The sequence below is a fragment of the Desmodus rotundus genome, chromosome 1, assembly GCF_022682495.2.
Source record: "Desmodus rotundus isolate HL8 chromosome 1, HLdesRot8A.1, whole genome shotgun sequence".
NCBI lineage: Eukaryota > Metazoa > Chordata > Mammalia > Chiroptera > Phyllostomidae > Desmodus > Desmodus rotundus.
This window is the reverse complement of record NC_071387.1, coordinates 171,521,338-171,546,598: the sequence shown is the minus strand read 5'-3', so window position 1 is coordinate 171,546,598 and position 25,261 is coordinate 171,521,338. Positions and strand designations below refer to the sequence as shown.

Sequence of the window (25,261 nt, the reverse complement as noted above, 5' to 3'; positions counted from 1 at the left end):
GTATTACAGCCTAGCTAAATAAAAATAGTAAAGTTTGAATTATCTAGCCTCATGGAAAATAACAAGGATGTGTATATTGGGGAGAGGTGATCCCAAATTATGGCTAATATAATTTTTTGAAATTAAGATTATTTTTTACTGTGTACATATTTGGCTGATATTAAAAGTGAGCTTTAGAAAAGTCCATGGTTCTGAGCAATGAAAGAAGACAGCTTTCATGTCCAGTACAACGGAGTAAAGCAGGTCTGAAATTCAAAACTTCTTGGGTAGAACGCACAGCCAGACCAATCTGTAAATACTAACATATATATATTCAAGCTAAAACAAACCACTGCATGAATTTATAACCCAGTCGGCTTTAAAATAGCTAATTGCTTAGTTTCCATAAACAGGTAAGGATTTATGTGTAGAAAACAGATATTTTTTCATTTTTTTATGTTATAAAATTCCCAGGAGTTGAAAAGACTTCTTTTAAAGTAATTTTAGTATTTATTTCTTAGCTTTGGATAGCTTGTACATATGCATTTTATTTTGTTTGTCAAAAAATATCAATCAAGTTTCATAAAAATGTCTTGAGTAAAAGTATGTGTTCTTAAGTTTGTAAATCCTGGCAAGTATTCTAAGATTGTTGGGAACGTGAATTCTCAGGTCATAATAAAAAGACTCTGTCAAATGTGTGGCTTCCAGAAATTAGGGTTTTCAAACCTAATTAAAAATAATGTAGATTCATAAAAAATAAAAAAGTATAAGGAGGAATAAAATTAGCCATAATCCCACACTCATAGATATTCATTAAAAATACTTTGTTTAGTTCCAACTTTCATATTTTTATATATTATATTTTAAACAATTTATATCATAGAAGTGCTCCATTTTTTAAACATATTTCAGGAGCATTTACTATTTATTAGATAATTTTTCAAAACATCATTTTTATATCCTATGACTACTATAACAAGTTACAACAAACCAAGTTGTTTAAAACAACATATTTTTTATTCTCTTAAAGTTCTAGAGATCATAAGACTCCAGCTTTCCTGGCCTAAAAATAAGGGTATCCGCAAGGCTGAACTCCTTCCAGAAAGCCTGGGATAGTGTGCTTCCTCGAGTTTTCCAGTTCTAGAGCTGCATTTCCTGTGTCCCCTTGGCTCAGGCCCCTTCCTCCAATTCCAAACCAGCCACACAGACAGCAGGTTGCTTCAGTGTCTCCTTGCCTTCTTCTCTCGTCCAGTCTTCCTCTGCTTCCCTCTTGTAAAGATGCTTATGATTACATCTGGGGCCCACGCAGAGAAGCTAGGAGAATCTCCTTGTCTCAGATCCTTAATGTAATCACATCTGCAAACTCTCTATTGACAGGTAAGATAACATATTCCCAGGCTGCAGGGATTAGAATCGGGGTATCTTTAGAATCTGTTTGTCTACTGCAGTGGTCTTTATTACCTTTAAAGATGACGAAAGTGGTCTTTAATTGCCATATGCACACATTTTGGTGTACATGCTTGATTATATTTGTATACTTCCTCAGATATCAATTTATTACATATAATATATATTTGTATGTTTGTATTATATGTATATTTATATATGCACACAACATATTCACATATATGTGTCTGTGTGTTTTTATTTTCCAGATGGGTTTCCAGAAAGTTGGTAGAAAGAACTTGTCTCCTTGCCTCTCACTAGCGTATCTTCTTTTCTTAATCTTTGCCAGTTACATGGGTAAAAAAAAAATCTGATTGATGTTTTAATTGTATTTCTATGAAAATTAGCTAGAGTGAACATTTTTTATGCCTAACATCTATATATTCTCCTATAAATTAGTATTTCTTAAGTTTTTTGTTTGTATAAAAATGACACAATAGAGTTACATACTAAAGCTTGCTTGCAAATTCCATGGCTAGACGTTCTGATTACTTCAGGAGCACGTGGTTTCTGCCTCTGTCTGTTGTGCTCCCTGCATGGTACATTGATGGAAACTCTCACTTCTTATTTTAACGGGATAATTTTCTGTAACTTAAGATGTCTGACCTGGAAAAATGTCCAAGAGAAGAAGAACTGATAAGTTAACCTTAATCCTATATTACAGAAAGGTCTCTGTGTCAGTTACTACAGGGCTAAATATAACTACACTGACCCACTTATACCAAATTGGTACTTCTTATAATTGTACTGTTAATTCATGCTCAGGCGCTGGATGACAAATGAGTATCTTGGATCCAAGCTTCTGAATCAAGAAATACCATGTCCTTGAAGTTAACTCCAGACAGAGGCCTAGGTAGTGATTAGTGACTGAAGGTCAGTGTTCCAATAAAGAAGACGTTTGGTATTTCTTACAAACTACTTACATACACATGCATGTATACATACAGCATATGTGTGTGGTCTATATTTTCTGAGATTTGGAAACTTGAGACACTAGACTTGCCTCACAGGCATACCATATATAGATAATGGAACAGACTCATGAAGCTCAGAGAATAGGCTGAAAAATCTTGTGAAAACATAGATGTGTCTTCAAAATCTCAGGATTCTGGACCTAACTCTGCTAACAAGCATACTTCCAACCCTGAGCAAAGCCTTCCTCCCTTGCCTTAACATTCTTCCTAATGGTTGTATTGAGGATTTAAAGATGGAGGACGTACAGCCCCTGCCCGCAAGGATCTCTTCCTCTAAGGCAGACGAATCTGCAAACCAATGGACTTTGACAGACTGGCAGAACGCTTTCCTGCAGGAGCAGAGCCCAGTGGAGGAAAATCTAACCCAGTGAGCATCCGGAGGCTCACAGGAAGGCTTCGTAGAGTAAATGGCAACAAGTTTGTCTTAAAGCAAGAGAGAAGTTAGCCTTCCATTTATCAGATGAGGGTGCCGATCTCCAAGCCTTACTCTCGGCTCCATAATTGGATTGCTTAGCTCTATTAGAGGCCAGGGCTCAGTGTGCTGAATTGACGGGCCCTTCAGACAGCTGGTTTGGAGGGAAAGAGTCGTTCATCTCCAGCTGTGTCCCATTGTCTCCTTCCTACAGGATGACCCCTCTGGCCCTGTAAGGATAATACAACTTTTCTATCCATTTTCTATCCGTTTTCTATCCAGGGTGCCAGGGTGGTCTGCTCACACAGCGATTACGAGACCCTCCATGGCCCTATGTGCTGGGCCATAGGTGGCCCATGTGTGTTCTCATGTGTGTTCGACGCTACTTCTCTACCACACAAGCCAAGGAGTCAGCACTCTGGGAGAAAAATGCATCATTTCCCATCTCTCTTTGTTTTCTGCTCTTGGATTTTGTGGAGCTATTATTTGCTACATTTTCTGAGCCTCTGATTCCCTTGGGATCCATGGAATACCTGAGGAAAATGTTACATTCTCCTATTTTGGCCAGTCTTTTGCCTGTCCTTTCCTGTCTTGGACCTTATCCTTCAACCTGCCCTTGGGGATTATGTAGTTCTCTGTTGAACCTATCAAGAAATATAAATCATTTTTACTGTTCTCTTTTTTTATCTCTACAATTTAGAAATCTTAATCTCTCTACCTTGTAATATTATTTAAAAATATTTTTAATATTCCAAGGATGATATATCCTTACTTCTTATCCATTTCTTGTTTTCTGGCATTCAGATCTGCCCCTACAAGTTAGTTTTTATTTATCTTCTTATCTTCCTTTGTACTTTAGTAATGTGAGCAAAACTAAAAAAGTGTTTGACAACACCAGAAGAGTTTTCGTTCAGCCCGCTCCCACTGATGCAACTTTCTTCACAATCCTAACCCAGTCTTTCAACTTGACTTTTCAGGGTGTGCAGTGATTATGAGAATTATCATTTAAGCTGGGCGAATTGGCATTTGCCCTCTTACCCTTAAACTCTCAAGACAGCATTTGGAAGCTGACCAAAGTAGACCTGTGGGTGTGCATAGCCTTGGGGAGGTAGTCACCTCTAGGTGCTCTGAAGATGCGGTGGATAGAAGTCAAAGTTAATTTATAGCAGAATCCTCAGACAAAACCAAGATTAGGTAGAGTATGTTTGGAAACTCAATATAAACCCTGCTTTCTTTAAAGTGTCTTCTCATTGGACTTGCTTTTGTGACCAGAGGGTTAGTGTTGGGAGCTGACAGCTTCCCAGGCCTCACACCTATACTAGTAAGCGGTGTCCCACAGTGTCTAAGTTCAAGGCAAAGCTCCAGGGATATTTAACACTGTTCTGTGTAGGGAGGGGGAAAACCCTACAGAATGGGCATGGGGCAGAGGGTGAGGTGTAGAGAGGAAAATTGAAGTCAGTAAAAAGAACCTGGATATATTTTATATGTGAGAGGGGAGTAAATAGTGAAGAATTTCACCATTTCTGAAATATACATTGAGTCCTAAGCTAGTATTTCAGTAGCATGCAAGCTTATTTTTCAATCTTATATACCTTTCTCATAAAACAATGTCAGATAATAACATCCTGATTAAATGTCTGTAGGCTTGGTTGTTGAGTAATAAGTAGAAAATCCTGCCGAGTCTCTGTATATTGGCCTAGATGAGCTACTGTCTTAAGAATTTCCAATAATTTCAATTCCCACTTAGTTTTGTAGCCAGAGTTTTACCACAATTGCAACTAAACCATACACCAGTTTCTACCAGGGTAATTATTTTATCTGTAGGAAAATGTCAGTAGTTCTGACAATTTTAATTCTTGTGTTTACCGACTGCATTGCCTTCTGAATCATAGGTTCCCAAATCAAGTCTAACAGGTTGGAAGACAAGTTACAATTTAGTGTCAAGCCTACTCTTATCTTAAATAAGTGTGGGAATGTATCAGCCACTTTCACTGTATTAACTAGCTCATTTCTGGGTCCTCATTACTTTACCTAGTTTTATTTTTTTTCATTTTGGATACAACCCAAACTCTCCCAAGCCTTTTTAAGTATAAAAATCAGATAAAGTTATATAGTTAAAAATACTCACGTCCTTACCCATCCCTCGGAGAATCTGCACAATGAGTTCCCCAAAATGTACAAAGTAGAGATAGTAAGACATCTGCTGACCACAGGCCAAGATATTCACCATTCAATCAGGAGAAGAAATGAATGTTTTCTGTCATTGATTTACCCGTTTTAGTTGTCATCTTAATGGGTGCTGCCCAAATGCATGGGCTTTTCTAGAAGTTCCTTAGAGAGTACGAGATTTGGGAAGTACCGAGTCATCAGGTCTTGAAACCATCGAGAACCTGAGTCTCACCCACTGCATCTCCTTCAGTTCACTTCTTTCTGCTCAAACACCCGTATAGGAAGTCCTCCCTCGTTGTTTCAGCCGTTTTCATCTTTGGATCCAAAGATTCTTCCACAAAATAGTTATTTCACTGTTCAAGGACCTCTATCCCTTGTTTCCTAAATTTTCTCTTCGCCACTTTCAACAGAGTTCCTTCAGCCCGTAATTCATATAGCACACGTTCAGGTCCCCTTTTACCATCTTGATTGTTCTTTGGGAAGCCTCCAATATGTAATTACCCCTCTAGACTGGGAGACCTAAAAATGAGCACAAAAATCATTCCCTGGGCTTACCATTGGGGATGGGGGATGAGGGGATTCAAAGAGAGTTTCCCTTGGACTTGGTTGGGACATTTCTTAGAGCCATGTGAATGAAGACTGAAGAATGCTTACACAGCTGTTTCCGGTTACAGAATGCAGACAATAATGAGTCAATAAGAGAACGTCTTTAGAATTTAAAAGTATACTCACGGGGTTCGTAAGAATTTGAGATTGTTTGAGAAAATCAACTGACCTATAATACCAATAATTTGGAGGCATTTTAAGAGAAAAAATAGATACATGAGCATCTGAAGCATCGCCATTTACAAAGCACTTATTAAACGGTTGTATAAATCAGGAACTCTCAGATTTTGGAAATACAAAGATCAATAAAACATCATTTGACCACTGAGGAACTCAGACTAATAAGGGAAGACAGCAGTAAACAGTTGGTTGTAATTCAGTGTGACAAGCAGCTTGGTAGAGGGATGTTCAAGACACCATGAAAACACAGGGCGCGGAGTGGGGTGCCCTCTGCCTCAGTCTTCCATCTCTCAGCATAGTATTCTTGGAGCTTTTGCATAGTGCCGACGTTTGTGTGAAGTGCGTTCTAGACTCTGCTTGAAGGGGCTTATGTGTGTCATCACATTTACGTAGGCCAGCCTCTTAGACGTTGGTGCTATTATGGACCCCATAAAAAAGGGGAACATGGGCAGAGGTTAAGTGATTTGCCTAAGGTCTCAGTGATGATTGGACCCAGAATTCAAACCCAAGATTTTTGCTCTTAACCAATGCCCTATGCCACCTTTCTCAGAGGGAGCTTTTATCTAGATTAGTGTTTCTCAACCAGGGGTAATTTTGCCGCATCCTCCCCCCACTGCCCGCCCCCCCTGCCCTGCCCTGGCCCCCAGGAGCATTTGGCAATGTCTGGAGACATTTTTGATAGTTAAAACTGAAACCTAGCGGGTGGAGGGCAAGGATGCTGCTAAATGCCCTCCGATGCCCAAAGTGGCTCTCACAGAATTAGCCAGTCCAACATGTCAGTAGTGCTGAGGTTGGGAAACTCGGCTCTGGAACATGGGCACCACCTTTGTGTCAGCCTTTAAAAAAATCTTTTAAAACATGAACAAACATTCCTACTAAGAAGAAAGGGCTTAGTATGGGGGGAAAAAAAGTGGACGAAGCCCAAAAGTATCTGGTTAAGTGTATTTTATGTCTTGTAACATTGAGAAAATACTGCCTTCTTTGCCTAGCTTTGTGGATTTCAAGGATCTGAGGTAGGAATTTGAGGAGCTAATGCATAAGACCACCCTGTACAAGAGTATTACCCTCATACTTCGAGGCCTTGAGGAAGAAATACTTCTGTTGATTACAAGAGTTAAATAAAGTTGATCCCAAAGTGAACTCCTGCCCCTTGTTTACGATCTTCCTTGTCAGCTGAAGGTGTCCCCCACCCGCTTCTTGTAACCCTCTTATTTCTGTCAGCAAGTTTGTTCCCAGTACTTACTGGGTGAACTCAGCTATTTTTTACAAGTTATTTTGGCTTAATTAAAAAAATATTAGCATCTCTTGCCCTATTGCATCAGATTTAAGGAAACTAATTTAAATTCCATTTTTTTTCTTCATATACTTTTACACAAGCATCCGTCAGTTTCAGGGTCTACTTGGAAATGTGCCCTTCTTCAAAATGAGTAACAATGACATTGACTCAACTTCCCCTTCACTCCTTCCATTCAAACTCTAAGGCACTTGGAAGGAAAATAATTCTGGCATTTGTTACATAAATGCAGGTAGTGTCTTTAATCATGGTGGTTGAGCATTTTCTAAATAAGGCCTTGCAGTTTGAAGCCAAACAGGTGTGCTCTGTGGTAATTCATCAAATGCACGTAACTCATACATTTAGTTTACCAGGGTGAGCGTGGCAGCCAGTGGGGTGATTTTCCTGCCCACAAACAGCGTCTCGGCAGGGTGAGACGGACTTCCTCCTGGTGTTTCAGCGGTGATCCATTCTGCAGTGAGTCACCGGTTAGCCATCAGGTGTGTGCTGCGCACTTCACCCTTCGCTTGGGGAGGGAACGGAGGCTGGATTTATTTATTTATTTATTTATTTATTTATTTATTTATTTGGTGGGGGAATGATCCATTTGGGGCTTCAGCCGGGGGCGCGGCGGAAGATGCTGGAGTGTCCTGCCTCCTCGGGCAGCGTTCCAGCCCAGGTCGCGGGGAGCCCCTTCCCCGCGAGGCCCCACTCCTGTGGGGAGTGTTGGGGTGGGGGAGGGCCCCGCCCACTCCGGGTCAGCGCCAGGCTGGGAGGTGGCACAAAGGTGTCCCGCGCAAGTCCGCCAACAGGCCAGTTTTGTGAAAGTGCTTTTACGTGTCCCGTTTTGGGGGAGGGGGAGCAGAAGAGGAGCTTTTTCATGGACATTCTTTTCCTTGTATGTAGATACCAAAAGGAAACTCAGCACTGGGCATGTTCGGATGTTGAATGGTTTGCTGATAGGCAAGAGCCTCCCGGAACTAAGACTTAAAATAGTCGTCTCCCCCCCCCCCCCAGGAGCTGCAAATGGTATCTGCCAAAGAGATGACAAAGTGCCTGGGACCGAAGCGCACGCAGACAGCGTTTGAGCAGAACGCGCGGCCCAACTCTTGTAATTACTGTTTGTAGCTGGCGGAGGTTGACCAGGCGAGGGCAAGCCGGAGAGGAAATAAGTTTCCTGAACCTTGGAGAAATGGCTGTGTGCTAATGAAAGGCTGGGAAGGGTACTTCTCACACCTACTCCAAGTTGTTCTCGAGATCACAGTTCGCAGCACGCTTCCTCTGCAGGGAGTGAGCAGATAATTGGGATTATTTCACCCCCCACTTCTCTCCGTTTTGGTTTTATGGCCTTGAACCCGCAGTGAATTGAAGAGAGAAAGGAATGGATATGTCTGACCCCAATTTTTGGACTGTGCTCTCAAACTTTACTTTGCCTCATTTGAGGAGTGGGAACAGGCTGCGGCGAACACAAAGGTAAAAACGCGGGGATCTTTTGCCTGGAAAGGGAAAGCGCTGGCCTCGGAGCCGGCGGACGGTCTAAGCCACCTTAGAAACCGGGGTCCTGTTTGTTGGGTGACAGTTTGAAAAGTTTATACCCTGCCAGGGGGACACTGTTTCAGGTGTTCTCTCCTCTGTGTGGATTTCCTGGGAATTCTGATGAATGTGCTTCTGAGGCTTATTCTTTTGCAATGTGGATCACACGAGGTTGAATTGCGAGTGGTGGGGAGAGAAAAGGGGAGGGGAGGAGATACTTTGTCTCAGTCTGTCTCTTTGATCTGATCATGTTTATCCATTTCACTCACCCAGACATCAGGGCTTTTTCTCTTTGTAGAGCCTTTCAGATGTCACCTCTATTAAATATGTGACCTTTATAAGATACAGATGTACTACTATACAAAGATAGGTTCAAGTTATCCTGTTTTGAATTGTCTGCTTAAAGAGCCAGGTCTGCAGAACTTTGCCATTTTGTTTTTCTAACTGGCTTGCTAATATTTGTTTCTAATACAGAGCTGGCCTTTTCATTTGGTAACGTATAGTTGACAGAATAGGTGGATGGAAAAAAAGACTTTTAAAATCAAGACGAAGCTCAAGCCACATGTGAAAGGCAGTTTAGAGTGAGCTGCTGACACTGGGCTGAGCGAACACGATTTTAAAGGAGCTGCTTCCTTCCCCTCTCTCCACGTTCGTGTCCAGCACAGAAAGGGGGACTGTGGTTTTTGAGGCGCACGCCCTCTGAATTGTGGAAATACAGACTCTTTGTTTTTCTTCAAAACTTGCCTTGCACATACACGTGAGCATGCACGAGAGCAGCCGTGCAGTCAAATAAACAGGATGCAGGCTATCAGATCTGGAGCTTCGTAATCTGTGTCCTGCAGTGCTTGAAGAACCCAGAAAAAACGGCTCATTCTGTTTGGTTACACCTGTAACTTTTCATCACAGAAATGCTGATATATAATACTTTGGAAAATTTAGTAGTTTTTTTTTTTTTAATTTTCCCCTGGTGTTTCCTACATTTCAGAAGCATCCTGGAATACTCACATATACCCTATTTATACATTTGCATATATATATGTATAGATAGATAGATCAGGCAAACACAAGAGTGTGTGTGTATGTGTGTGTGCAACTTGAACAGTGTTGGTACCACCAAACCATGCTAGATTCTAAAGTTGTGCCTTTTAAATAAGGTGGCTATGTTTTTTTCATTCTATATACCTTCAGAGACACTCTCCTGGTATCGGTCGTTTTTGTTCAAGCTGTGTCATCCATGCGAACGAATTAGACGGAGAGATGCATGCTGTACGTGAACAAGGCCGCTACTGCTCCAGGCTGTAAATCTTACAACTTCTTCCCTCTGCATTTGGTCAGGAGCCCTTGAATATGTGTTAGTGGTGTAGTCCTGGCTGCCATGCAGCCTCACCTGGAGCCAGTTCTTGCAGAGATAAGTCTGCACTGGCATCACACCTGTGTGTCTAAACCTGAAAGGCAGTTGGCACCTTTCTTTCCCTTACCTACCTGTTGATAGTATTACTGAGAGAGTCAAATGCATGAAGAATTCTCAGTCTGGCCTGACCTCGGCTTTAGGGGCAGTATCTCTCCAGCCCAGAACACTCCGGTTCAGAAGTGCACACTGGCAGAGGGCCGAGGTTCTAAAGCAACCCAGGTTCTTCCCAGCAAAACGGGACAGTAAGGGGCAGGCAGCCGCCTCCACTCCCCAAGTCCTGGCCCTGTGTCTTCAGCTGAGTGAAACCGAAGGAGGGGGATTTTCTTTTCTACCTTCTAACAGTAGTGCTTGTCACAGCCTCTTTGGTAAGGGGACTTCAGGATTCCCAGAGTTAGAAAGTATGTATGTGTCCTGAAGATCATCTGTACATACCTCTGCTTATTGTTGGTCTCAGAAGGCCAGCATCACTTTATATTTGTTATGTAGATTCAGGAAGATGAAGGGCAGCTGTCCTCGTCCCCAGGGTGGTGTGTAGCTGTTGCATTCTCATTATACAGTGATCGCTTCTGGCCTGGTGTCCTTCCCTGAGGACATGGAACATATGCTTACAGTGTGACTCTTCCCCTTCTGTGCCCTCCCATAACTGCTCTAGATCCTGCCTCCTCCTCCAAGGCCCACATTAAACCCTGTTCCTTATGTAGCCGGTCAGGTTCCCTGATGCTGTCCTTTCACAAAGACCTGTCAGATCCCATGGTGTCCTCTCCTTTCACCAGCCTCACTGGGGGCGTACCCAGAGTGACAGTGCGGACGCCTTGCCCTTGCCCACAGCTGGATGTACTTTAGTCCTTGGAACATCTCTCCTTCCCAAGCCTACCTTCTTTTCTGCACATTCACTGACCTTTATTCATTTTGCATGTTTTATCCCAGTGACTTGTTCTGATTAACATTTTAACCTTTAAAATATCAGCTTCTTATATCTATCAAAGAGGAAAATCTGGCTTTGAGCCTGTGAATGAGCACCTTAGGGCTCCTAGGGATAGGGTGTGTGTACCACTTAGACAAGAGAAAGAGAGGTGAATGGTTTCAGACTCTCTCCTCCAATGTGTATTATGGGAAACTGTCCTCATGGAAGACCTTGCTTTGCTACGTCACGTTTGCTTTGCCAGTTCAGCATGACACTGGTTTGTGGGCTTCTTCTCTCACAGGAGAACTTCAGAGGTTTCTCTTCCAACTCAGAGCCCTACCTGGGCCTGTAACTCCCTGGATTCTTGGGAAAAGATGCCTAGAGACTTACTGCCAGGCCCAGACTCTTACACAGCACTGATGAAGTCAAAGCCTGGGCCCCTTGTTCTGTGTCCCCCAAATGGTATATAGATTCCATCATTATTTTCTGCCTTGACCTTGGCAGACATTGGGTGGTTCAGGGTGGATATTGACTTTGTCTGCTGTTTTGGTGTAAAGCTCCCGTGTTCCATTGGAAACAGTTTCTTGTTTATGACGGGCTTTGCACTTTTCTCCCCCTTTTATTTCCTCAAGGCAGTCTCTATACAACTATTGATAACCTGCTGCTTTGAGGGACAGAAATCTAGGCTGCGAGGGCAGATAACGTCAACCAAAGTTTGTTGTTTTAAACTGAAGTAATAATTGCGTGTTTCAGAGACCGTCAACTTCACTGGTCTGTGGATATTCCATTCACTTGAAGAACCGTCACATCTTAGAACAGAAATGAGTTTGCCTGCTTTATGTTACCACTTATGTTGACCACATGTTTTCTTTGCCTGTGAGACTAGACACGTGGTGGGGAAGCGATCACGCTTCTTTCACTTACAGCTCTGTGTCGCCGTGTAAAGAAGGGCTCCCATTGCTTTCTAGGTGTTGCTGCTAAGTTTTGAGGTTCACCTTTAGCTTTGCTAAAGTACATGCTAGTGGATCTAGAAGATGCTTGATTTTCTATTGTCAGAAATCTGTCATGTTTTCACTGGGTTTAAGTGATAATCTCCAGACCTCAGTGATCTAAACCAACACCTGTGGGCAGTGTGTGACTCAGGAAATAACTTTGAGCGTGTTTCCAAAAATATTTTTATATTTTTCTGAGAACCCTTGGGACAAACGTCTCCCCTCCCTTTTTCCCCTCTGAATTCACATTACTCAGCAGTTGCTATGAACAGAAGGTACATCCATGGATCTTCAAGTAACTGCTGTAGTTGTCAGAATGTGTTGAAATTTTATGTATACTGCATCTTCCCTTCAGAAACAACTGTAGTGTTTGGCGAGTTTTTCTTTTTGTTTTGCTCATGCATATATGTTTTTAAAAAGCATGAAGAGTACACTTCTCTCCTGACCTGCCATGTCAAATATTAGTGAACTTGTACTCACCCCTTTGATGGGAAGCCCAGTTAAGTCCTTGTTCATTGAGCGTCTCTTGTGTGCCTGGGCTCTGTCACCTGAAGCTGAAAGCCCTGGCCTTGCCTTCAGTGAAGATATGCCCATGAATCATTGCAAACTAGGGTGTGGAGAAGCACTTACAAGGAACACATAAGCCATAGGAGTGTTCAGTGGGTAAGAGTGGCTTTGGTCTCCAGGAGCCAGGAGACACACCACATAGAAAATGTAACACACTTCAGGGAGGTTTTGGAGGATAGGTTGGTCTTTATCAGACAGAAGGAAGGGTCCTTTCAAGGAGCAAAAGAAGTGGTGTGTACAAAGGCATAGTGGCCTTGGCATTACAGAGTTCAAAGGACTATACATAACTCTGTATCACTGGAGCATAAAGAACCAGAAGCATAACTCAGTCTTGCTGGAGCAAGACATTTGAAGAGGTGATATAATATAGCACAATGGTTAAGAGGTTTGATCTGAAGCCAGTTCACCTGGGTTTGAATGATACTGGGTAAGTTAACGTCTTTGGACTTAAGCTGCTCCATCTACAAAACAGGGACAAGTCAATTACTTATAAGGTTATTGTAAAGGTTCAAATGTGTCCATAGGTATCAATGCCTAATTCAATGACTGACACATAAAAACTCTCAATAAGTTCTGACTATTAATATTTTTACTATCATTGCAACAAGGAGATGAGTAGTGGGCGATGAGGCTGAGGAGTAGAGTTGAGGCACCTGGTATCTGTGGGAGCTTGGCCTTCGTCCAGTGGGAGAGTGTGCTCGCTTCAGCAGCATGTATCCAATGGGAGGGAGACAGTGGTATTTGGGGGAGCTTAGGTCTGGGAGCGGAGGGCGAGACCTAACAGCCAGTTAACAAGTTATTGCAGTAGCCTATCTAAAGGGTTCTGCAGGCCAGAGCAAAAATGTGGTGAGATTCTGCCTCTGAGAGATACTGAGGATACGAGAGTGATAGAAGTTGATAAGCCTTTGGCTCTAACGGGTAGGGAAAGATTTCCCAAGGCCCTGGGGTTGTTGACTTGAGGAACCAGGGAGATGGAGGAACCACCTGTATATGTAAGAGTGGGGGAGGGGAAGACACAGGAATGTGTTCTCACCCCTTGCGCCCTCAGAAGCTCAGGTAATCCACATTTACTGAGCATCTGTTGTGAGCTGATTACCGTGGTGCATTGATTCCTTCATTCATCCAGTATCTGCAGCACCCATGTCCAGTGCTGGGCAAGGGATATAGTGGTGAACAGGACAGAGAGTGCTTGGGCCACACCAGTGAACGAGCATCTGAGTCAGTGTGTTGCCAAATAGTGGTCAGTATTCCGAAGGTGAGCTGAGAACTAACAGTGTGGGAGGCTGCTTTAGATAATGTGGTCAGGGAAGGCTTTTGAGGAGGTAGTATTTAAGGGGAGACCTAAAGGACAAGAAAGAGCCATCTGAGGGAAGACTTTGGGGGACAGGCATCTGAGAATAGTAAAGGCTCGGAGGCAGGAAAGAGCGAGCCCCAGGCAGGCAGTTGGATGTTAGGTCCAGGGCACTGAGGGAGGTTGGGCCCGACTAACAGTCTGGGGAGTCATCCCTGGGGCTGTCTGGGACCTACCTGAGATGGATCTGCGGGAGAACTAGGGATGTGGCACTTAAGGAATGGGCAGAGATGCAGGCAGGTACAGAAAAGGTGACTGGGAGAAGAGCCCTGTAAGAAGGAAGGAAGCCAGCAGCATGTTCTCACAGGGACTCCAAGAAACAGTCAACGCTGTCCCTCCACAGAAAGCTGGAAGGAGCGTGGGCACTGTATCTGACAACAACTGGGAAGGCACGATGACTTCAGCATGAACTCCAGCAGAGTGGTGGGGTGGGGTGGGCGTAGGGAGGTGACTGGCCAGAAAACAGTAGCTCAGTGAGGAATCGGAGACCTTGGGTGGTAACCACTCTCTGTGGGTAGCCAAATACAGAGCTGACACATCACTGTGTCCCATAGCCTCTGCATACTCACGGCGGGCCGGTCAGCCCTCTTCCCTGAATCATATCCCCTTACTCATTGTTGCTCACTTTGCCTCATGGCCCAAATAGGCTATGACAGTTTCCTTTTCACCTCCTCTCTGGGAGCTCAAATTGTTTCCACAGCCTTATGAGGATCTGCTTTCTAACGTGTTTACAGTTGAAGTTTCTCTTTCTTTAAAGGCCTGGCCCTGACCGGCTCTAGCCTCCACCCACCGCCACTCTGTCTCCTCCAGAGCCTGGGAAGTGTCTCCTCCTGAGCTTGGGAAGTGTACCCTGCCTGTCCTCCTAGCCTCTTCCACAGATGGCTGGAACCCTGCAGCCCTCCCTGCTGTTCCTCTTAACCCCTCCACGCCTGACCTGCAGGCTCTGCCACTCCCTGAGCCTCTCTGCCCATTTTCTGAGCCTGCTCTGCCCAGGCCTGTTTCATAACTGCTTTCTTTCATCCTTTTCCTTTTTTCATGCCCTAGACTGTACTTTCCACAGGCAGGGCAGGCTGCCTGTCACTGCTGGGCTCACCCTCCAATCCTTCTGTCGTAGTTGGCTCTAGCATTTGTAAGAGTCCATGAGGGGTCACTCATGAATCCTCTCCCCTGAACTTAGGGAAACTCCTCTGGAAGAGCTGAATGAAACCCTCAGTCAAGAGCCGCTGCAGCAAGCCGAGTGATTTCCGTGGGGGGCCTGGCCAGCCCACCCCACAGTCGCGTGTTCTCAGGCTCTATGTGCTCCATGCAGCATTAAAGCTTACCACATGCAAAGCACAGGACCAGGCGAATGCACACTTTGAACATGCTGCTTTTAGCCTGTGGTGTGCAGCTTACAAGAGATTGCAGATAGTCTGTTTTGCCCCTTGACTGTGTAGGGCTTCTGTGGGGAAGAGGGAGGCAGAAAGGAAGGGAGGAGGAAATTAATGAGAGGTACAGATAGAGAGAGAAAGAGAGGTGAGAGTGCAAAAAGTAGATTCCAAACGAAGTTTGTTAAAAAACATGGCTCCTGAGCACCACGGGCAGGCAGGAGCTACTCAGTGCTCTCACTGGCCACCACTGGCAGCGGTGGTGTGCAGCGGTAAGTTCCCTGTGAGGGGGGGCACTCTGTGCTTTCGTGGCTTTGTTTGCTTCTCTTACACATCTACCCTGTTACCAGAAGCCTAAGTGATGTATTTGAAACAGAGGAATTTTTAGCCTTAAGATAGAGACCATCTGCCTTCAGGACCGAAACTATTACACATCTATCCTGTTATCAGAACCCTAAGTGATGTATCTGAAACAGGAATTTTTAGCCTTCAGACAGAGACTATCTGCCTTCTGGACCAAAGCCGACAGATGTTGGTATTGAGAAGAGTCCCTGTGTGAAGATGAAGATGGCCCGTAGAGGAGAAATTTGGCGTGGGACTCATGCTGAATAATTCGGGAGATACCTCCTTGTGTTGGTCGAAGTAGAAATAGGCTGGTTTCTCGGGGAGATTAAGACTGGCGACCCTAATCCGCCACCTCCTCCCATCTGCACCCATCTCCAACGTGGGTGAGCACCCACCAAGCTCTATGAATCTAGGCTGTCTTTACTACATATAGCCTAGTCATTTGGGAGTGACATCATGGTCACTGAGTAATAATCCTTTAGAAAGTTAAATAGTAGAAACGAGATATTAAAATGGTCCTGGGGCTACCTGGATGAAAGTAGGCCCAGGGTGTGAATAAAGCCATTTATTAAAATCAAAGTCAGTCTCCATCAGCAGAAGTCTCGGCTTTATAGTAGCAAATTTGGTTTTTGTGATAAGGGGCACATTGTATAACTAGAACGATCTCTAAGAGTTCACATTGTTGTTAATACTTGTAGTTCTGGTACTTTATTTTCTTTTTCTCTATCTTGGTAATTAGGAAAGTTCCCTTGTGAACTTGGCTGTAAATTCTGAAAATGTTGACCTTAAACCTGATTAACAGAATGAGAGGACCTGTGGGAGTTTTAGCTACACTAATAGCTGTTGGACATGCTTATTAGAGAAGGTAATTATTCCAATATCAGACTGAAGCATCACATTGTTTTGTTTTAAAGAGAAATGGCCCAAGGAGGGAATTTAGACTTTGATCTGCTTTTGAAGGTAAAATAGATTGGTAAAAAGGATAGACTGTCATTAATGTTTATCTCTTATCTTCAGCTCCCCCATTGCTCACTTTATTATAGAACCCTGGGACTTTCTAGTTCTGCTGATTTTGTGGTTTGACATTTATCAGTGACTTTGGTTTTGTTAGAGTTTGGGGTCCCTTAGGAGACCGTAACTGTAGGCAAAAGCAAGGGCAAAGTCCAGATCATGACGTATGGTAGGCCAACCAGCATGGGCATTCTGAAGTTCTCAAGTAAACTTTTAGCTCTTTACAGGTAAGAACCAGCTCCGTGTCCCTGGAAACTCTCTCACCTGGCAGGAAGTTCAAGTTGCAGATATCTTTTGAAGGGTAATGTATTAGGTTCTGAGTGAGTCACCTGGGTGGAGAGAATGAAGAACTAGTGAAACTTGCTGGGGTCTCCTGGGGTCACAGGATCACAGAGGGAAGAAAACTGATGGAGTCACCAGGCTCATTTTGCAGACTGAGTGTTTGCTGAAGCTGTCTTTGCTGTGCTTTTTTCGAGCTGTAAACATTTACAGTGCATAGTGATGTCTCAGGACCCTATCTTTGACCTTGTGGCGTTTTTCTCTTGGGAGTCTCTATTAGAAGATGTATCATCTAGCCACTGCCAGATTCCTTAGCTACTAAACCTAAAGGAACTTGTAGCTGAACTTGTAGCTTGCATAAAAATCACCTATGTCCCTTTAACATTCATATCTTTTACAATGTTATATGATAGGTATCTTTAAATTAGAATTTATAATTAGTAAATGTTTTCCTTTTACAGATGTATGGAGGGGTTAAGAGAAAAAAGTATGTTTGTCATGGGAAAAACTGCTAGCTGAATAAAGCACTCTAGGAAATAGGGTGAATGAAACCTTTGTTACTGTAAAACAATAGCTCTTAAGTGACTATTATGTAATGTTATTTCTTAAGTCTGATTTGGAATGGCTTGTTGATCTTGGACTTGACGTATAATTCCTGTAAAAATATTACTTTCACTTGGCTTATCGCAAGACTTTTGATACAAAACCAAAGCCTTCTCCAAGTAGATTACCTAGGTAAGGCACTGAGCATTGGAGATACTGAAAGACAGATTTTTTTTTTTCATGTGGGGATTATTTTTATCCATTTGTTATTCTCCATGCTAGTACCCATCTGGATTAACACAAATTATTTGCTAATCCAAAAATGGTTCATTGTAAAATGAACCTATGCTTGCTCAAGCACTCCAAAGGGCAAGCAGGTGGCAAGACAGCTGACAGGCAGTCACCAGACTCAGCAGGTTGAATGGATGATTATGAATTTGCATTTTCCATAAATGATAGATCCTTAAGCAAGGGAATTTTTTTATCTTTGATTTCACATGGCCATGATGGCCAGGGTAGAGACAGGTAGAGTGTAGGATAGCTTAGTGTGCTTTAGGTCATAGTTTTTGTTACGCTTTCTACAAAATGAGCTTTATGCCTATAAATTATAAGTCCCTGTATGTTTTAAGTTTTGGTGTCTGGGGTTAGGTGTTTGTACCACAGAGTTAGTAAGGAATAAAAATTGTCATATTTTTACTATGTGAACTGTAAAATCTGTATGCGGTGTTCCTTCTCAACAGATAATCTTCTCTCCTGTCAATTTCTGATAAGTTAGTTTTGGAAATCTAGGATTTTTAAGATGAAGAGTCAGTAGTGGATTTTAAAAGCCTTCTTAACATAGAAATCCAGACACAAGGTCAGAGCTCTGCTTTTTTCAGTCCAGTTCTTGGATCATAGTGGTTTTGATGTCATTTTACCAGCACGGCCATTGCCAAGATGTCTTTATGATAGACAGACTTTAGTTTTCTTTGAAATTGTGATTGATTACTTATCACTTGATGGCTTCTTAAAAGAAACTCTTTGAACAAGAGAAATTGTGGTTGGTCTTTTGAGATTTAACCTTAAAATCAGACCACCATCTCATACCACACTTTTGGAAGTCAAAAGGTGTAGATAATTGAGCTGGTTAGATATTAATTAATGTGAGCAAATTTTAAATGCCATTGCTAGGAAGCATTCTGTGGAATGGGCCCCAGGTTTAAAATCCATGAAGTGAAGTGTTCTGACTTTTGGCACTGATAGACATATTCAAAAATGTTGTATTCCAGCCAGAGTAAATATATATGCCCTTTACTCTTTCTTTCAGTTAGCAGAAGTCACTTTTAAACACTTATTTTGGCATTAAGGAAGCTCGTCATGACCTATTGTTCCAACAAGATTATAGTTCTCATTTGGAGCCAGTTTCCTAGTTCCCATGTAAGCCATGCCCAGCCTGGAGCAGAGGCAAGAACCTTCGTCTTTCAAATCTTCCATTCTTTTAGGTGTGTCCTGCAGGCAGTGGCTTGTAGCTGTTTCTTCAGCCACTTAACAGGTTTGATTTCAAATCTATTTCATAGAATAACATGTTTGGAGGGGATTCATGGCCCAACATTTATGGAGTTTGTTGGGAAGTTCCAGGTGTGTATCTATCTTAAACTCTATGTTAAGGCCTATTGGACCACAGTGATTTTGGCTTTGTTTTGTGTTGGTTTTGTTTTGCCTTCCTGTCATAGCATTTCTTAGGACACCTTAGGGATTGGATCGGGAGGGGGGAGCCCCAGTCCTAAAGACCATGTAGCTCCTCTTCCAATTCCTTCTGGCTGCCTTAAACGCACGAAAGAGGAGTCCAATGATTGCAAACTGGTCCAAAAATAGAAAAACCAAGAGCCGAGATCTGGGGGATTTGCCTCAGAAACATGGGAAGTGGATTATATTTTAAAATGCCTACAGGGGTTATTTGTTGAGTCACGAATCTTTGTGTGACCCTTTTCCTGCTTCGTGGCTTGTGGGTGAGCCTGAATCACTCTGCAATCTGATAGCCCAATAACTTAGTTTGACTGTGTTTGACTGGTGTGGATAAGGCCTGGGGATTTATTGAATCACCTCATTTATTCCTTTATGTACCAAATATTTATCATGCACCTTTTTGTGGCCAGAGCTGTGATTATCCCCTGGGAAAGAAAGATATGTATGGCATGATCCTCTTCTTTAAGTAGCTCAGTCTAATCAGGTTAGAAAGCAGTGTAGACAGAATTATAGTAATGTGTGATAACTGGTAGTTCTACCAACATCAGCGTAGGAGAAGGTGGAGGGAGAGTATCTATTGAGGCAGTTTGGTGTATGTCGTCTCATTTAAGCCTGTCTATAATACGTGTTATACACATGGAACAAACAGGCACAGAGGAATTAAGTTCACTGTCCCCAGATCTCATTGGTAGTAAGTGGTGAATCTGGATAAAACTTCAGTGTCCTGTCTCCAAGAAAATACAGCTTCAACAATATTCTAATTATTGAAAATATTTGTAGAGTAAGGTTTTACCATCTTCATTTTTGTAGTACAGAAGCCTCCTAGCAATTCAAAGATACTTGTTGAGTATAGAGTCCTGATAATTTTGATCTTTGCTATAGACATGCCCCCTCTGTCTGAGGGAAGAGAGTGAAAAATAGAAGTGGATTTACTTTGTTTTAAAATCACCACCTGCTGATTCTCTCTCCCATCAGTGGAAATTTCATATGTATTCTCCTATAATTTTCTCATCTTAAAGTATCACAGTTTATAACGGTATTCAAGTGGGCTTGTGCTTTTAAAATTGAGGTTTTACTTACGGTGAAGCTTTGAACAGCTTCTGCCTTATAGGCCATTTGAATGAATAGCAAGCACCCCACGACACCCATGCTTATTTTTCTGAGGTTTCCCTGTATGTATTATAAAATCCTGTGCAGTCTCATGAGTGCATATATTGTGTACCCATCTCAAAATCCTTGATAATCTTGTACTAGTGAATGTAGGTCATGCCATAGAAGGGCCACAGGTTCTTGCATCTTCTATGGCATTACAGTGTGATCGCCACAGAAGATCTGTTGGGGGATTTTAGGGATGACTTAGTTACAAGGTTTTTCTTTACCTTTTAAAAATATAGTAATTCCTCTTGAGTTATGTGGAAGTTAATAACTGAGTTTTTAAGGAGGTGCGTTGATGCCACTCAGGTGGTTCATCTCTCCTCTGGAAAAGTCATTGTGGAAAACTGAGAAGTAATGCTTTGTTGTACACAAACCAGCTGTATGAGAAGAAGGTGTAAATAAGATACAATATGCAAAGGCACAAACATTGTGTCTAGCATTCTCTGCACTACAGAAACCCTTCTCCGGCCACCTCTTAGCTCTTAGTGGTCCAGTATTGCGCTGCTGTGGAGGAAGAGCTGCCCTTTTCCGATGTGAAAGAACCCTTGTCTTCAGGTGCTGTGTCACAGGCTCGAAGGGGTTTCGTAGCCTCCACTCCAGGCCCAGGACTCCTTTATGTTACTACTGATGAGGGCCGACCACTTCTGTTTGCTCACTTTTAAAAACGGAAGTCCAGGCAGCTAGGTCTGTTTTGTCTTGTTTTCTAACTGTAGTTTATTGAGATACAATTTCCATACAGGTAAACTACCCTTTTTCGGTGTGCAGTTTTGTGAATTTTCGCAAATACAGTTAAATAACTACTACCACAATGAAGATACAGACCATTTCCACCATCTCAAAAAGTTTTAGGTGTTTTTAATTTTTGATAATGCTGATATAGGATTAGAATAAAAAGTTTTGTTTTGCTGTCCCTGATCCCTTTGAAAAATAATTAGCTCCCTATTTTATTAAGATTTAACTAGTTTTTCTCTCATGTCCTTTTTCTGTTCTAGGATCCTAGCTAGGAGACCATGTTACATTGTGCCATCTTTTAAAAACTCATTGGATGAAGAAGATGTTTAATACACAGTTTGTTTACATGGTCGATAAGGTCGAGTAGGTACCAGGGAAATGCATTGGAATGAGATATTTCAAAGAAAAGCAGAAACCACCTAAATTGTGTGATCCATCATTAATATATAAGAGCCCCCTTGATGCTGCCTAGGTGAAGAAGTTGTAAGAAACCATGTAAACAAAATACGAAAAGCAGAAAATCGTTACAAGTAATTTGGGGTTGTCTATTGGTGAAGGAAGCAGGGCCATGAGTTAGAAGATTTGGAAGGCATGTAGTGGGAAACGTAGATGACAGATACTGGAAAATAAATGTAGAGATCCAGAAGGGGTCTTGGAGTTTTTAAGTGCAAGTGAAGACAGAACAAAACATGTATTTTATAAAAGATAAATTCAAGATACCATATTTGCTTTATAGAATAAATTTTCATGATTTTCCACTTTTTATTATATTTTAATTTCAGTGGAATGTAGATAGCTTTAAAAATAAAACTTAAACCTAACACATGATCAAGAATGAAGAAAATATAAACAACCATAAAGAAAAAAACCACCCCAAATTCTAGTACTGAAACATAACCACTATTTAAAAAATGGGTTTATCCTTCCAAAGTGTGTTTTTTCTGAGCACATGTGTTCACACATGTGTGCATGCCTACCACAAAACTCACATTTTATTGTAGTTCCTGTTTTATGAGCAGCTTTTTTGCCTTCTAGGGATTCTTTAAATACCCAGCTGTACAATGGCACAATTTCCAGGCATTTTGAAAAATACCTGTAATGTACGAGAAGGTATGGGGGTGTTACCTGTAGGGTGTGGGGAAGCATCTGAGAGTGGGCTCTGGGAGCTGCTGCGCTGAGGCCCAGCCTCAGCGGGCATAGCCGTCGGTGTCCACGGCTGGCCCTCTTGTTAGCTCTGAGGGCAAGGCCACTGGCACCCGTGATGTCACCTGGGCGGTCTCACCTGGGTGGTCTCACACTTTAAGTGCTACTGTTCTCCACCTATATTCAGATCTCTCTTGAAATGTTCCCTTTAAAAATACTAACTTGGAAAGATTCCAATTACCATCTCCCCACAGGCTTAAACGTGAAACCTCAAGAGCTAAACTTTACCCCGTATGTATGTGAGCAGGTTTACCAGATGGCAGGCCAATTAATATGTTTTTGTAAGGGGTGGACATGCTTTTTTCTGCAGGGGGGAACAATGAACACATCTGCCCCACATCTTCCTTTCCTCTGGGCCCTTTAGTAACTATCATTTAATTTTCAGAAATAATTCTGCAGCTCTCTAAGTGATACTTTCTTCTTTTTAGGGGAGATAGTTTTAATAATGGAAACTTTTTCTTACTCTAAAGATTTAAAGAACCCTATGCCATGTGTTAAAATCTGTGGACATCTAAGTTTCATCCAGAGTAGTAGTATTTTTTTGAATGTTGGTCATACAGAATCATAGAGTAAGAACTGATTCATAGAAGGCTTCACTTGGAAGAGACTTTCAGAAACATCTAGTTGAACCCCCTTATTGTAAGATGAGGAAATTAATGTTTAAGTGCCAAAGTTTCAAGCTGGTAAACAACTTGGAACCTAGGTGGACTTGGAACCTGGTTTTCAGGTTCCAAATTAGGACAACCTTGGTAAAAATAGAACCTTTGATCTCTCAAGGGCAAGGAAAGGAATGAGAATCTTGGATAAGGTTCAGCTAGGAGAAGCAGCACACATATTTATTGCCTGTTCACCTGTGAGTTTCAGGCACTGGACTGTACACGTTACTCCTGTAGTTTCTTTTCATACTCGAGTGGCAGTTCAGATCAGAGGGTGACTATTTGTCTCTGTGTCGCCTCCCAGTCTCTTAAAGTTCCTGAAGGACACGTGCCACATCCTTTGGGAAGCACTTATGTAGTGTACTCTCTGGGCATGGGAAGAATGGATTACTAAATATATGAAGGTCAATAGGGTTGATTTACCAGATCCTCTGAGGGAGTGATAGAATCCTAGGAGAGAGACCACGTGATAGCTTTGCCAGTACTAAGTATTCCATAAACTTCTTTTGGGAGTGGCATTTCTGCTGTCACCCTGTTTACCAGCATTTCTTATGCCTCCCATATTTTTGTCATAGGTGGGCATAGATTCATTGATATTAACTAAGAGGAAGGATTTAGACTTGTCATTTTTTTCTTTTGTTCAAGTTGACTTCTCTTCATCTGTAGTCAACAATCTATTCATTTCACTTGGTACAAAGAGTTCAGACTTTGGATTCAGGTACACCTCACTTGGAATCCTGACTCTGGAACAAACTAGACATGTGGCCTTGGCAGGTCACATTACTGCCGACACTTGGTTTTCCCATGTTTAAGTAGGAAAAATAACCAGCATACCTTTTTTTGTGCCTTAAGTAAGACAAATTATGAAGCATTTAGGTCAAGGGTAGGCAAACGATAGCCAACAGGCTAGATCTAGCCTACCACCTATTTTTGTACATAAAGCTTTATCAGAACACAGCCACACCAGTGCATTTAGGAATTATCTATGGCTGCTTGTGCTACAGTAGCAGAATCCAGTAGTTGTAACATGAGACTTTGACCTGGAACCTAGAACAAGTACTGCATGGCTCTGCACAAAAAGACTTTGCCAACCCAGGTCCTAGGGCAATGCCTAGTGAATACAGGCACTTAATAATTGCTCATTTTACCTTCTTCCCTCTGATTATTTCAGGTTTAATCATACTTTTTAGGCACTGTTAAAGAAAACTAGTTCAGGTGTGGCCTTCTCCCGTGGCCCCTGGCCATTGCTGGAGTGTGGCCTCAGCCGTGGGCCATGACACAAGACGGAACACACTGAGAGAGGCCTTTCCATGACGCCAGCAGCCTGATATGCAGCGAGTCTTGACTCGAATTGGGAGCTGTGCGTGGTACAGGAATAGACCTTTCTCTAATGCACGAGTAAGCACAGGCATGCGATTCTGTTTGCAACATGACTCAGTTTAGTTTCGATTGTATCTCACTCAATGGTACTGGGTGTATCTAATCATACTTCAAAAGCTTCCCAACACAGCCCCTAAACGTGGAATTTTTTTCATGTCTAAATACACTAAAAACTATTATTACACATTCCATACCATGTCTAGCAAAGGACTTTCTGAAATCTTAGAGTGGGAGTTTTCTGAAGTGACTCTGGGTCATTTGAAAGAGAAAGTTCTCAAAGGAGGGGTACAGTTTTTCTTTGTTTTGTGTTTTAAGCAAAGTTTTGATTAGGGACAGTGTGGTGTCTAGTAGAAAACTAAGACTGGGAGAGACTGGTGGGACGAGCCTGTTAAGGACTTTGGGGGCTTCTGAGAGCTGGGAAAGGACAGTCATGCTTGCTTGTTATTTTTTAATTTTTTAAGTGGTATTGGGGAATTGTTTTCTGAATAATAAAGGGATTAAAATATATTTTAACATTATGACTTTATTATAAAAAGAATACCATGAAGAAATTATAAAAGCGTTACCTAAAATTTTGGGAAGTCTTTCTTGCCTCTTTCTTGTTGCCCTTCTCTTCCAGCACTTTTCAGGGTTTCCAGTGCTTTCTGTACAAGCCTTTCAGCGTTTACCTCACCGTGTTGTAATTCTGTGTGCGCTTGTCTGAATTCCCAGCTGACGGCGAATGTCTTGAGGCGGAGACTTCATGCCAGCATGGCGCCTGGCACATAATAGACACTTAATAAAGGTTTATTGAATGAAAGCACTCCACAGCGAGCATATTCATGCATATAGCTCTTTCTGTTTTTTTGGAACTGTTTCCTTAGGATGAATTCCCAGAACAGAGATTTCTAGGCCAAAGTGACGTGAACATGTTTATGAATCTTGATACATAATGCCAAGTAGCTCTTATGTCTACTTGAGGTTCCTTCCAAGTTTGTGACTCTCATATTGCATGATACGTTATTGCTAGATTGGCAGTCTGGTGTTCCATATTTTCTCCAGCAAAAAAAGAAAAATGACAGGAGGGTA

General features: G+C 42.2%; 1 protein-coding gene across 7 annotated transcripts in view; it reads left to right on the top strand.

Annotated features, from left to right (window-relative positions):
- The window catches only part of MAST4 (microtubule associated serine/threonine kinase family member 4), a 524,552-nt gene that overhangs the window by 363,474 nt on the left and 135,817 nt on the right, over positions 1-25,261 (top strand). The window contains exon 1 of one of the 7 annotated variants that reach the window (XM_053913124.2): positions 7,659-8,512. The exons of 5 other annotated variants lie outside the window; for them this stretch is intronic. In XM_053913124.2, coding sequence (XP_053769099.1) covers positions 8,421-8,512 — 92 coding nt within the window. In that variant the 5' untranslated portion in view covers positions 7,659-8,420. Of the gene's footprint in view, positions 1-7,658; positions 8,513-25,261 lie in introns of those variants that run through there. One more of the 7 variants, XM_053913127.2, reaches the window with a different exon arrangement.